This window comes from Liolophura sinensis, chromosome 6, assembly GCF_032854445.1.
Source record: "Liolophura sinensis isolate JHLJ2023 chromosome 6, CUHK_Ljap_v2, whole genome shotgun sequence".
NCBI classification, from domain to species: domain Eukaryota; kingdom Metazoa; phylum Mollusca; class Polyplacophora; order Chitonida; family Chitonidae; genus Liolophura; species Liolophura sinensis.
The window spans coordinates 9,658,097-9,671,951 of NC_088300.1; the positions used below are offsets into that span (position 1 = coordinate 9,658,097).

At 37.6% G+C, this 13,855-nt stretch overlaps 1 protein-coding gene across 1 annotated transcript; it reads left to right on the plus strand.

Annotated features, from left to right (window-relative positions):
• The first annotated feature begins 232 nt into the window (after positions 1–232).
• LOC135468221 (uncharacterized) lies at positions 233–13,712 on the plus strand. The gene is made up of 17 exons (XM_064746345.1): positions 233–533; positions 1,359–1,546; positions 2,029–2,099; positions 2,401–2,567; positions 2,772–2,875; positions 3,401–3,510; positions 3,756–3,858; positions 4,216–4,302; positions 5,319–5,409; positions 6,443–6,494; positions 7,287–7,396; positions 8,222–8,391; positions 8,979–9,088; positions 9,289–9,430; positions 10,997–11,080; positions 11,519–11,628; positions 12,248–13,712. The coding sequence occupies exons 1-17, from the start codon at positions 233–235 to the stop codon at positions 12,291–12,293; spliced, it is 2,046 nt and encodes a 681-aa protein (XP_064602415.1). The 3' UTR covers positions 12,294–13,712.
• Positions 13,713–13,855: the final 143 nt, after the last annotated feature.

A 13,855-nucleotide genomic window follows, 5' to 3' on the forward strand; every position in this document is an offset into this window, starting at 1 on the left:
GGGGAGTTAGCAAGTACTTCCGCCAAGACATGGGTCCAAAATTATTTTGTTAGTTTAATTCTGATTGGGCCAAGCTTTAATTGTGACCAATGAAAGTAACTTTTACATAATGCGTTCGTACCACTTCCCGCGGAGCACTCCATCTTAATTCTTATTGGCTATTTCATTACACAGTTAACCAATTAAAAGGATGCTTGTTGAAGATGTTCAGTTTGACACAAACAACATCGAAATGGCAGAGGAAATATTGAAACTGATCTGTAGCTCTGCTAAACTAGAACGTGACAGAGGTGTGGCAGAGCTGCAGCGATTTATAGCCACATTAGATGGACCAGGAATCCAAGAACTTGAGCAACGGTTCCTCCAGTTGTTAGGAGACACCAGCGCAGAATGGGAAAAGAAGCATGGAGCTCTGATGGGTGCCAAAGCTGTCCTTGTACTGCAAGTTTCTTCCGACGATTTTTCGTCTGTAATGGGAGAAAAGGCCATCAGTTTGTTGGATGATGGAGAGTTCCGTGTAAGAATTGCTGCTGGTGAGAACGAATAATCTTTAGGTTGTCACTGGATACAGCTGTCATATCTGTAATTATTTAATTCTCGCCATGTACTGACAAACAGCACCATCATTTCAATGCCCGTACCGATTTTACTCTAGAAAATGAAAGAATAAACAAACAAGCAAACACAAGAAAAATGTAATGGCATGCCGTGTGACTTCCATGTGTACATTTTAAATGATTGCAAGAAGATTAACATTTCAAGAATTGAATGTTGATTAGTGTACTTTATGTAAAGTAGTTCACATTTTTTAAGTGACACATTTTGTTCGATACTGATTGACTGGTCTTACTTATAGAATCACTGAAGAGGTTTTTGTGTAATTGCATGAATTTACTATCAGAAAAATTAAGTGTTTGCATCAACAGTGAATGTATCATTTTAAGGTCTTGATATGTGATTTGGAAAGTGCATTTTTACATATAAAACTTATGTGTATGAACAGCATTGTTCAGTTGACGTAGGCTGTCTTCAGATATTTATCTCATCCACCTTATAGGCTCACTTAAGCATTTTTTGTAAAGTTTTCTTGTCAGAAAAACTAAAGTGTTGGCATCCAAAGTAAAAGTATCATTTCATGGCCTTTATATGATTTGGAAAGAGCGTTTTTACATACCAATGTTGTATGTATGAACAACATTGTTCTAGATATTTATCACATTAAGTTATTAGGTTAAGGAGCTTTAAGAGGCTGCATTTGAATATAACTCAACGTGTGTTAGTTCAGAATTTTAGTGATTTCTCATGTTTGATTGCCTCATGTAATGTTTGTAATATTCAAGGTCTGTCTCTTCTTTCAGGAGAGGTGATGGGTGCTCTGTGTAGTAGGGTAGGTCCTGAGATATATGGGCTATACAAGGATGTCATACTTCAGGGAGTGCGATCAAACCTTGAGCGAGATCTTAGTCTGCTAGAACCGATGACTTCAAGTCAGGAGGACACAGAAAAACTTGTGGAAAAACTTGGAAACCTGGCAGATAGGAAAAGGGTATGACTCAAAAATATACGTAAAAATGATAAATGAAACGTATGGATTTCATAATTTAATATTCAGTTTAGCGTTTCGTAAAGAATATTTCACTTTTATGATGACAGTCTTGGGGATACAAATGGCCTTAAACTTCCTAAGACCCTAATGATCAGTAAGGAAATAAAATAGTCAGTAACCATTACGTCATTATGTCCGAGAATTTCACATTACTAGGCGGAATATATGCATAAAATTTTGTCATAATTTTGAGACATAAAATGAAAATTTTGTGTGACACAAATTTCTGTTAACCACATTGCTATAGTCTGCATTTCAGATTTTGTGGAGCCATTAAGGTATTTATCCACTGATGCTATTTTGCAGGACATTCCGTTCATTTAATTGACACAGTACATGTTGAATGGTTATTGACTTGTTTGGGGAAGGGGGTATCTCTTCACACATGCTACAAAAATATATGTAATGTATTTTGCTTCCAGAGGAACAGTGCAGATGCTGCTCAGATATTCCATGACACAGCTGGTTGGAAAGCACTTGAAACATGGATGAAGTAAGATATTTCACCCACCACATACGATTAAAAGAAACTCAAAATTGACGTGGAGGTAATATAAAAGGTTAAAAACAAACACTTGATCATGGCTGTCTTTCCATGGCTAGGGTACATTATGTCTTGGATCAATCCTATCATCTCACTCCTGAAATGTTAAGATTAGATATTTGTCTTGAATTGATTTTCGTTTAAAATTAGATATTTGAAGTGATCTTCAGTGTTCCATGATGAAATCACATCCTGTCTTTAGGAACAAAATGCTCTCGGTGCTTTGATGAAAGTAATTCTATGTTTGCAGGTGCCTCCAGTCTATGATAGATGGTTGTGGCCATCTGTTTAACCCTCATGTAGATCAGGACCTGTTAGACCTGATATTCCAAGCACTGAATCACACTAACAGGTTTGTGCGGGAGACTGGCTATTATGTGTGCGCCTCTCTCGTCTCCTGTGGAATTGATCACAATGGTAGGTGCTATGCCTCTGAGCTTAAACAGATAGTTCCGTAATCAAGTGTTAAAATGTGGACCGAGAATTGCTTGGGCACCGTAAACATGTACGGCTAAGAGATTATCATTGGAATGATTAAACTGTATAAATGTGCTATGAGAGACCGTTACCAGAGCTGATTAATTTCAGATATCATGTGTTTGTTGTGTTACTTTTCTGCAGCCCCTGATGGTGTGGTTGCTATAGATGAGAGCAATGCTGTGTACAGATATGGCCATCAGTTCACAGAGTACCTGGGCAAGGGTCTCAGTGACAACTGGAGTCAGGTGGGTTCTTTCTGCACTGCACGTTTGCTTCTGTGTATGTTCATGTACTGTCTTGTACTTCAGTTGCCATTATACGCAGAAGTAATTTGAGCAGTAACAGAAAACTGCATTGGCTAGGGTGCGTTAGAAGTAATGGTTTGTTCAGATTATATTTATTTTTTTATTGATTTGATTGATGTTTTACACCGAACTCGAGAGTATTTCATTTATATGACGGCAGCCATCATTAGGTGGAGGGGTGGGGGGGAACCCACGACCATCCACATGTTGCTGGCAGACTTTCCCATGTACGGGCAGAGAGGAAGCCAGCACGAGCTAGATTAACTCACAGGGACCGCGTTGGTGAGAGGCTCCTGGGTTATTGTGCCATGCTGGCGCGCTAACCACCTCAGCCACGGAGGCCCCCAGTACTTTTTGTAATATATCATAATGCGTAGACTGTTTGTTCACAACAGCATTGAGAAGTCTCAACATTAAAACCAATATTCAACAAGCAAGTACTGTAAGTACATTCTTTTGTTTCAGGTTCGTCTAGCAGCGTCAATTGCCACCCGCAAGTTTTTACAATCTCTGCCCTCAGATGAAATCCGAGGACAGTTCTACCCAGTGCTAATTCCTCGTATGTGCCTGAACAGGTCAGCAATCTCTCCGTGCTCGTCATAGTTCTTTTCGCTCAAAATTATCCGTAACTATATCTAGGTCGATTGACATATTATTTATCAGGGTTCTCAAAATTTCAAATAATATGGTAGCCCCGCCCGCTCATTTGTATTTTAACTGTGTGCAAATTGAATTGTTAAGCTTTGAGAAATCATGACTACTTCTGTAGGAAAAACAGTTATTTAGTTTTAACACCTTTCAAAAACTTTTGTTCTTTTAGATATTATGTGGCTGAAGGTGTAAAGATATTCTCACAGGAAACTTGGCGTCAGATAACTCAAGGGGAAGGGAAGCAACTGGTGGAAAGGTACATGCCTCAGGTGGTATGTATGAGCTATCTCCCTTGATGGGATTGGCGCGAACCATGATTTAGAGGGATGTTTGAGAAACATTTTAACCCTGACAAGTTTCGTTTAGTATCTTATAAAGGAAAGTAGTGTCTGAAAACTTTGTCATTTTTGTTTTGGGTAAGCGCCTTTGAAATTATCAGTAACCAGTATTTCATCAAAACTTCAACGTAAAAAGACATAAAGATGCCTTGCATGTTGTGTGTTGTTTTAGTCTTTTAATGTAATTTATTCTCAAGATAATTGGATTTAGGACGTAATTTATAGGGTTTAAAGATGTTGGAAAGACAGGAAAAAGAATTTGTGTATTAATACCAACTATTGTGTGTTCAGGTGGAGTATTACATTGAACAGTCAGAAGCTGACAATCATGCTGTGAGGGAAGCAGCCTGTGCCTGTATTGCTGAGTTAGGACATAAGGTAACATGAGTTAGGACAAGGTAACATGAGTTAGGACATAAGGTAACATGAGTTAGTACACAAGGTAACATGAGTTAGGACACAAGGTAACATGAGTTAGGACATACGATAACATGAGTTTGTGCACAAGGTATCATGAGTTAGGACATAAGGTAACATGAGTTAGGATGTAAGGTAACATGAGTTAGGATATAAGGTAACATGAGTTAGTACATAAGGTAACATGAGTTAGGACATAAGGTGACATGAGTTAGGATATAAGGTACCATGAGTTAGTACATAAGGTAACATGAGTTAGGACATAAGGTAACATGAGTTAGGATATAAGGTAACATGAGTTAGGATATAAGGTAACACGAGTTAGTACACAAGGTAACATGAGTTAGGACATAAGGTAACATGAGTTAGGATATAAGGTAACACGAGTTAGTACATAAGGTAACATGAGTTAGGACATAAGGTAACATGAGTTAGGATATAAGGTAACACGAGTTAGTACATAAGGTAACATGAGTTAGGACATAAGGTAACATGAATTAGGACATAAGGTAACATCACACAAACCTCGCCTCTAACATTGTCCAGATCTCCTTTGTAACACTACAAAGGGCTAATATCAAATGTATATGTGTATCATCGGAGGGGCATTTATAGCATTTAGCATAGCTACTTTGTATCACAGTAATATCATACAGACCTCCAGGATCAAACCCAGGTTGGGTCATACCAAAGACTTTAAAAATGGCACCTTTCACAGCCTCGCTTAGCACTCAGTAATGACAGTGATGGCACCACTTTGGTGACAATTTTTGCTATTTGTCACATTGTTATGTCATTGTTTTATAAAGTCAAGCCACTTACAAAGGTATACACATTGATTTGTGTGGAATGAAAATTGTCTTGTCATAATTCCTGATCATACCACCGGGTTATTTTAAATGCTTGAGGAGATAAGGATTGCTGTTGTTAATCTAAATGTCCTGTTATCATGTCAGAGCTATCTTGTTTTGTTATAGCTGGACAAGTCAGTGGTCAGTCCTTACATCCCCAAACTGCTAGATGCATTAATTGTCTGTTTCAATGATGACAGCTGGCCTGTCAGAGATGGTAAGATTTTTGACATAACACATTAAATAGGTGGTGTAGAAATCTGCAACTGTACATGGCTATTTCATAGTTGATATATTTTCACACTGCTGTAATACTCCTTAATATCAAAACAACACAAGTTTTATGAAAATTTCTTCTTGATTTGGTCCAATTTTTTCTCCGCCCATCCTGGTAGATGTGATTCTGTCTTGTGAATTGCAAACAGATAGTGTCATGGCCTGCTTTCTTCATGGTCTATTCCTCCACCACCTCATGAAGCAGAAATATATATATATATATATATATATATATATATTTTTGATATTTATTCAATTTGAGGTTGTTTTTTTTTTGAAAGAAAAAATTTACATAAACTCAATTTGAAGATATCAAACAATATGGAACATTTTTGTAACAATCTTGGTGTATCTATACATGTATACAATGTTCCAATATTACAGTTGTACCAAAAGGCTAATCAACTTCAGTGCTGAATTTGTCATAATGAACAATAGTATCAGAAGGATGATGGACTGTATCTGTTTGGACTGAAGATGATTTTCATGTAAAATTAGATCTAGAACAGCACGCTGTAACTAAACCTTCAAGTAAACAAATTTACTCTTTTTGATAACTCCTAATAATGTAGGTATTTCATATGAGTGTATGATGTGAACCACGAGAAATAGACATTCTTTTTCATAATGTGACATACATATATATAATACTTTGCCTGTAATACACAAATTTAACTTCTTCGTTATGCGGACCCTCGAAATATCCCAGAAGCATCTGCAAAGTATTTATTTTTATCTCAGTATTTAATTAAATCGCGTTCTGTCGTACCTTCCTGGTCACACCTGTCACAGTTTGGGTACTCATTGACCATCACTCTGGACAGATACTTATCTCATGGATATATTAGCGTGCAAAATCTTGTATTGCATTGATTTCACTTTGTTGTTGACACCAATTTCATGAGATAAAGGCCTATAACCTTGTTAATGAAGCAACTTTATCAGTTATCTCCTTTTATATTCTCAATTTTCAGCTGCTTGTGTGGCATGTGGCAACTTTGTGCAGTGTTTTCCACAAGAATCTAAGTAAGTGAATCTGAACTTATTTGTGGTATTGAAACATTGCAGTAATGCATGAGCACATACCCACTGTTTTAGCTTTATGTATTTGTGAGTCGTATTTGTCATGGATGACAGATGATGAACTTTGCTGGCTTTGATGAACTTGGATGGCCTGGGAGTCTATTTTATCAAACCTCACTGAACTGCCAGGAAGAGTAAACTAGGGGCATTCTTATCTCAACCCATAAGACATGTCTTAAGAAGGTTTAGAAATATTTTTCCTTGTCTTGAAATGGCCACAGTTTCAGTCCTGAAAACATTGTTAAATGTTTGTCATAATGCCTTTTTAAGTGATGCAAAATTAAACTTTTAGATTAAATGTTTAGATATGAAAATTAATTTTTTTATTTGATGCCTTCCAAGAATTTGGTTGGTAGAGCGTCCGCTTCGGGACTGGTAGATCCAGGATCAATCCTTGATCGAGTCACACCTAAGACTTTAAAAGAGGAAGTTGTAACTTCCTCGCTTGGCGTTCAGCATTACGGGGATAGTGCAACGACTGGTTGACCCATATCAGTATAATGGCTCGGGCGGGGCGGCTTGCTTGCCTTCGGTAAGTCGTCTCAGTGAGGCAGCACTAAATAAAAGAGCGGTGGAAATCCGTCCTGCAACAAGGAGGCACATTACACGTATATGCACCCTAATGATTCCTTCGTCGTCATATGACTGAAAAATTGTTGAGAACGACGTTAAACCCCAAGCACTCACTCACTCCAAGAATTTGGTCAGTGAATGTATACAATTTTTTTCCCTCAGGGATTCCATGCCTACATTGTACCCACTGTTCTTCAACAATTTACAAGACAACATCCCATCTGTGAGACAGGGTGCTGCTCTGGCCCTAGCTAATGTTCTCAAAGCATATGGTGAGTTTACTCCCGTGTATGAGTTGGTCTGATGCGTATGAGTGGAACTAATGTTTGCTCCTGTTTATGAGTGGAACTGATATTTACTCCTGTTTCAGTTGAACAGATGTTTACTCCTGTGTATGAGTGAGACTGATATTTACTCCTGTGTGACTGGAACTGATGTTTACTCCTGTGTATGGGTGTGACGGATGTTTACTCCTGTGTATGAGTGTGACTGATGTATACTCTTGTGTGTGAGTGTGACTGATGTGTACTCTTGTGTATGAGTTTTACTGATGTTTACTCCTTGGAATGAGTGGGAGTGTTTACCCTTGTGTATGAGTGGGAGTTATGTTTACTCTTGTGTATGAGTGAGAGTGGTGTTTACTCTTGTGTATGAGTGTGACTGATGTGTACTCTTGTGTATGAGTGGAACTAATGTTTACTCCTGTGTAAACATCACCGTGACTGATGACATGGAACACTTGTGGCGTGACAATACAATGACGTGGTGAAATGGGGCCTCACCCAATAAAATGATTTCAGTTTGCGCATTAATTCAGCCTCGCAGGGTTTAAATTACATATACCTCTTGAGGTATATACCTCGTCTGCAGCTCTTGACAAGTGTATGTCAACATTTTAATCCGTTTGATCAGCCGATGGCATTCGAGAATCATGGATGACCTAGGGACAGCATTATTTATTAATGCGATTTCTGGGTACAACACACAGGCTGGTCCTAAAAATTGGTATTAAAACAGCAACAACGAAAAATTAATGTTAGTATGTTATGAAGAGAAAGTAAAATATTAGCTACTTATTACATGCATATATTTTCCAGGGGACGAGAGTGCTAAAATAGTAATAGCTAAAATCAAAGAGGGTCTAGAGGGTGTAGCATCCCAGCCAGTGACCGCTGAGAAGTACGGGGATCTGGAAAAGGGCCCTGCGACTTACGGAGTTGTGAAGAGAGCCAGGGATAATGATATGGATCTACACACAGACAAACAGGTGAGAGGTGTGAATGTATGAAGACACCTTGAGAACCTGAAATTAACAATCATAGTGGATCTAACCATGCTTCTGAGAATACCAACACCAACAAAAAATTAGAATGGTGTAATTTTTTTTATACAGTCATGTATCTTTTTACTTGAAAAGGAAAAAGTTTGAATATGTTCAAAGTAGGAATATATGATGAGATTTATTCACGGTGAAAACTTGTTCCCATGGATACGAGATTTGTCTTTCAGTTCCTTGCTTCATTGTAGAAGCATCTTTCACATGGAGATTTTCCAGTTTGATTTGAGTATATTACAAGGTAGTATAGTTGTTCAATCCCCTAAATGACCAAAAATATTGTCCACAAAAGTGCATATTTAGAGGCAAATAAATGTCAAAATATATTACTTTTGGTGCTGAAATTTAAAATTGCCCAGTAGAATATCATCCTAAGCTCCAAGCAAACCTCAAAACACCTTTCTAACTCTTAGAATCAGGAAAAATGGGCAAGTTAGTCATGGTTTAAATTTATGGTCACTTTGTGTACTTGATGTCCATTTATCATGTTTATTTGGCCTGGTTTCTCACCCCTGCAGATGTACTCCTGTGGGTCCCTGGCCCCCAAAATGGGCAGAGGGAAGCGAGGGGGTGGATGTATGGATCACAAGTTCAGGAAACCCCCAGAGCCATGGGAACTGGCAGATGGGTATGTGACTAATCTATTGCTGGAGTTACAGATAAGCTTGTGCAAAAGTTCGAGAGAAGAAATTGTAAACGTGATAATATTAGCATCGTACCCAGATGCTTATATTACAATTAGAATTGTGCTTACTATTAAATTGTTATCGTATTTTTGGTATACATTTTGCCATTAATTTTTGTATTATGTTCTCTTCTGTCTTCAAGTTGCGTCCACTTGGTGTCAGAAATAGCCAATATTCCTCAGTACAGCTCAGTGTTGACAGAGTTACTCCCCCTTGTTGCTCAAGCTGCCAGTCATAAACATTACACTCAGCATTTTCAACTTCTAGAGAGCATTTGTAAACAGGTACGTTGATTTAACTTTTCAAGAGAACTGAGCATGTCTCACAGGTGTGAGATACTCAATGTTGTTTGCACCGGATCTTCGATTATGTCATTGCATGCATTTGTGGTGGCAACTACAATTTATCTCACCATCGTGCATATGATGGTGCAATAAATCTTAGTTGCTACCACAAATAAATGCATTGACATGGTATATGCTACAGTCCACTGCAGACAGTATTGATCAAATTGAAGTTACCAAGCGTCTTCAGGAGGACTCGTTATATCGGGGAAATAACATGATCATGTGAAAGGTTTGGGTGGCCATCTCGTGCAAAAAGTTAAGGTAGTATAATCAATCCTACATGGATTTTAGAATGCCAGTTTCCCTGTAAACTTGATGTAATTATCTCCATATGTTTGTTTTTCCCACCTGATTGCCGATTCCGTCTGTGACACATGTTTATCTCACCTCACCTAGTGAAAACACTCTTGTTGGATGCCTACATGCAGTAATTTTAGAGTATCAAATAGTTTATATTGCCCTAAGTAATTATGACATTTGAGAATACCAAATAGTTATGGTCCTAAGTAAATATGACATTTGAGGATAACTACTTGAAGTTATGGCTCAAAGTAAATGTGACATTTGAGAGTGCCTACATGCAGTTATGACCGTAAGTAATTGTGACATTTGAGGATGCCTACTTGCAGTTATGACCATAAGTAAATGTGACATTTGAGGTTGCCTACATACGTTTGTGGCCATAAGTAAATGTGACATTTGAGGATGACTACATGCAGTTGTGGCCATAAGTAAATGTGACATTTGAGGATGACCATCCGTAGTTATAGCTGTAAGTAAATGTGACATTTGAGGATGATCATATGTAGTTATAGCTGTAAGTAAATGTGACATTTGAGGATGACCATATGTAGTTATAGCTGTAAGTAAATGTGACATTTGAGGATGACCATAAGTAGTTATAGCTGTAAGTAAATGTGACATTTGAGGATGACCATATGTAGTTATAGCTGTAAGTAAATGTGACATTTGAGGATGACTATATGTAGTTATAGCTGTAAGTAAATGTGACATTTGAGGATGACCATATGTAGTTATAGCTGTAAGTAAACATGACATTTGAGGATGACTACGTAGTTATGGCTGTAAGTAAATGTGGCATTTAAGGATGCCACATGCAATTATGGCCCTAAGTAAACATGATATTTGAGATTGTGCCCCAAAGTAAAGATGACATTTGAGAATGCTTATGTTCAGTTATGGTCCCAAGAATATATGACATTTGAGGATGCTTACAAGCAGTTATGGCCTGAAGTAAACATGATATTTGAGGTTATGCCCCTGAGTAAATAACGTATGAGGTTTGATTATGCTTAGTTACATGAAGTTATGGCCCAAAGTAAATAATGTATGACATTTGAGGATGCTTATGTACTGCCATGGTTTCAACTCTTGTATACACCCATATAAATTCATGGCCCTAAAAATAAATAGGACATTGGACTACAAATTGTCTGCTGGATGATTAATTCTGTGGTTTTGTTGGTTTGGTTTTGTTCTCAGCTGCCAAGTATTGCAAGAGGTTTGGGGAAAAGGCCTTTCAAGCAGTTTATTGAATTTTTTTTAAATCCAGTATTTTATGCTCTGGTGAGTTTGATACACTTTACTATGATATTCATTGATATTATCTAATCATGTGTCACAGATTTATCTAATGTGGCATGAATGTACAAATTAAAACAAAAGCATCATAATTTTTGAATTCAATGAGGCTCACATGTATAATTCTAACAGGGTTTCCCGGATTTTGTCGCGGCACTTCAGAATATATGACATATACCAGAGAAGTCAGTTACATGCATGTAGGTGGAATTCTCTATGTATGCTGATAAACTTGTACTTTGTTTGAATCAGATAAACATTTTGTTGAAGGCAATGTAGTCAGGGTTGTTTGATACTGCACTGCAGTCTTGTGCACTATACCTGAACGCTTCTGTCTGTCGATGTTTCTGATCAATTGTAAGTGATATACATTCATTTGGGGTATAAGCAGGATTTGATGCTACATGTGAAATCTATCTCCAGACAAGTGACAACGCCTTGACCTCCAGTGCAGCCAGCCAGTGCCTTAACCAGCTCAGCAGCTTCCTGGGACCCAACATCCTCAGAGGACGCGTGGAACAGTATAACCCAAGGTCAGTATATCCCTGAGGTCAATTGAGGGCTTCTCATGCCACCATTGTCAGGTGGGTGAGTTGACCTGGCAAATGATGAAGTGTGATTCCCGGAAGGTCATTGTCTCAGAATAGTGCCACCCCCCAGGTCCCTGAGGTGGGCTGACCTGGTCAATGATGTGAAGTGTGTGGTCAAGTTAGCTCACTCCAGGGTGTACAGTGATAAAGGCGTAGGAGCCTTATTTTTGGCTAGGGACCAGAGAGAAAGGAATTAATGTGTGAATCAAAAAGGTGCAGATCAGTAACACGATCAGCTTCCTGTTGACTCTAATTTTTTGTCACAAGCTGCGCAGTTATTGCTCAAGGCAGCCATCTTATTTAATTTTCCAGAGAAGTTATTAAGTGAGTAAAATGAAATAAGAATTCATTTAGACCACCATAATGCTGGCCGCCATCGTATAAGTGAAATATTCTTGAGTACGACGTAAAACACCAATCAAAGAAATGAATAAATCAAAATGATTTAGATCGTCAACCTGAAAGTTACAAAAGTTAAAGGTGAAACATAGAAAAAGAAATATTGATATACCAGGAGTGATATACATGTATTATGTGTACAGTGTGTTTGATTTGTTTTCAGGTACTTGGAACAACTGGATGCCAATCAGTTCATAGCTCCATTGTAGTTACATTGTAGTTACATTGTAGTTACACTGTTGTGACCAGATGCAGGATGCAGATATATCCGACAGTGACACAGGGAGTGTTGGGGCCAGCCTCTAAATTAACACAACAACAGAAAGCTGTTGCTTTCCTTGTGCACTAAGGCTGTGATGGGGGTGTTTATTAGTTAACAGTATCACATTTTACAGGAGATTTGTAGAAGAATATACCTCAGACCTGTTTTATAAACCTGCATATTGTTTTTTTTGACCTCCCTGAAATGGGAAAACATTCACACAGGTTTTTTAATCGGTGTAGTATGTTTGCCCAGGCACAAGTGCATTTGTTATGATGTAAAATGTACAAATACACACAATATATAGATAAAAACATGCGGAAAACGTTCATAGTGGTTGTTGTTACCGTTTGTGTGAGCAAGTGATATGCTTAGTGGACTAACAATTGGATGAAGGATTATGGCCCTATTTCGGCCAAATCGTGGGGAAAAAATGATTTAGATGAAAGGGCAGCCATCTTATTTAATTATTTGAAAAGGGCAGGATATTTGAATTTGAATTTCGTGTATTATATGACACTTTGTTTTGTTACACAGACCCACCTGTAACCAAGGCTACTCTAGGATATAGTACACCTTGTGATGGAATTTTAGAGGCAGCTGTTTGTTTAATGTTCATATAGATTTGTTTATAATTACGGAAAATTAATATACTAGTTGAATGTGTGGAACATTAACCACTGTGTGTTGGTTTTAAAGATGGTGTGTTTTTGAAGATAAAATTACTTTCAACTTGCCTAGTCATCAATGATAATAATTTACAAAACTTGAGTTTTTTTTAGACAAATACCCATGACTTGTAGGTTGTTAAAAGCTAGTATCATTTTACAATTTGTTTATAGCCTGATAATGTTTAGTCCTTGGTTAATGTTAATGCTAGTTGCTGTTGTTATGGTGTATATAGAACCCGTCTTTGAAGTTTAGCTTGTTAAAGTGTGCATGTGTATCATACACAGGGAAGCCTGGCTACAAAGGTAGTGCCAGGATAAATATGAATTATACAGGGGTGCATTTACAGAATTTCTATGTATCGTCATCATCATCTCCAGTCTTGTCTCACAATTGCCTCCCACCATAAGCCTGAGTTTGTAGTGAGTGTGTGTATTACTGAAATAATCATGAATACCTAGAGGATATAGCCTTCACTGTGCAACGTTCTGTTTATTATTTATGAAAATATCATAATTTTGTGGATTTGAACAAGATTAAGCGATGTTTTTAACTGTAGGACTTCACAGACTTGTGTATATGACATGAAGTCGAACATGATGTCGGATTTTTTTTCATGAAGTAGGAATGTTAAAGTTGAGTAAACATCATACCACTGAGCTTAGAATGGAACATCACAAAACAAAATGTTTTTTTTTTTTTTTTTTTTTGACGTCATGGCGTTTGAGTGTGAGATAGCACAATGTAATAAACTAAAGTGAGTGACTAACTCTAACTGAGTGAAAATATAAACTTTCATCAGTGAAGGAAATCTTGACATTTCACCTTTATATACATAAT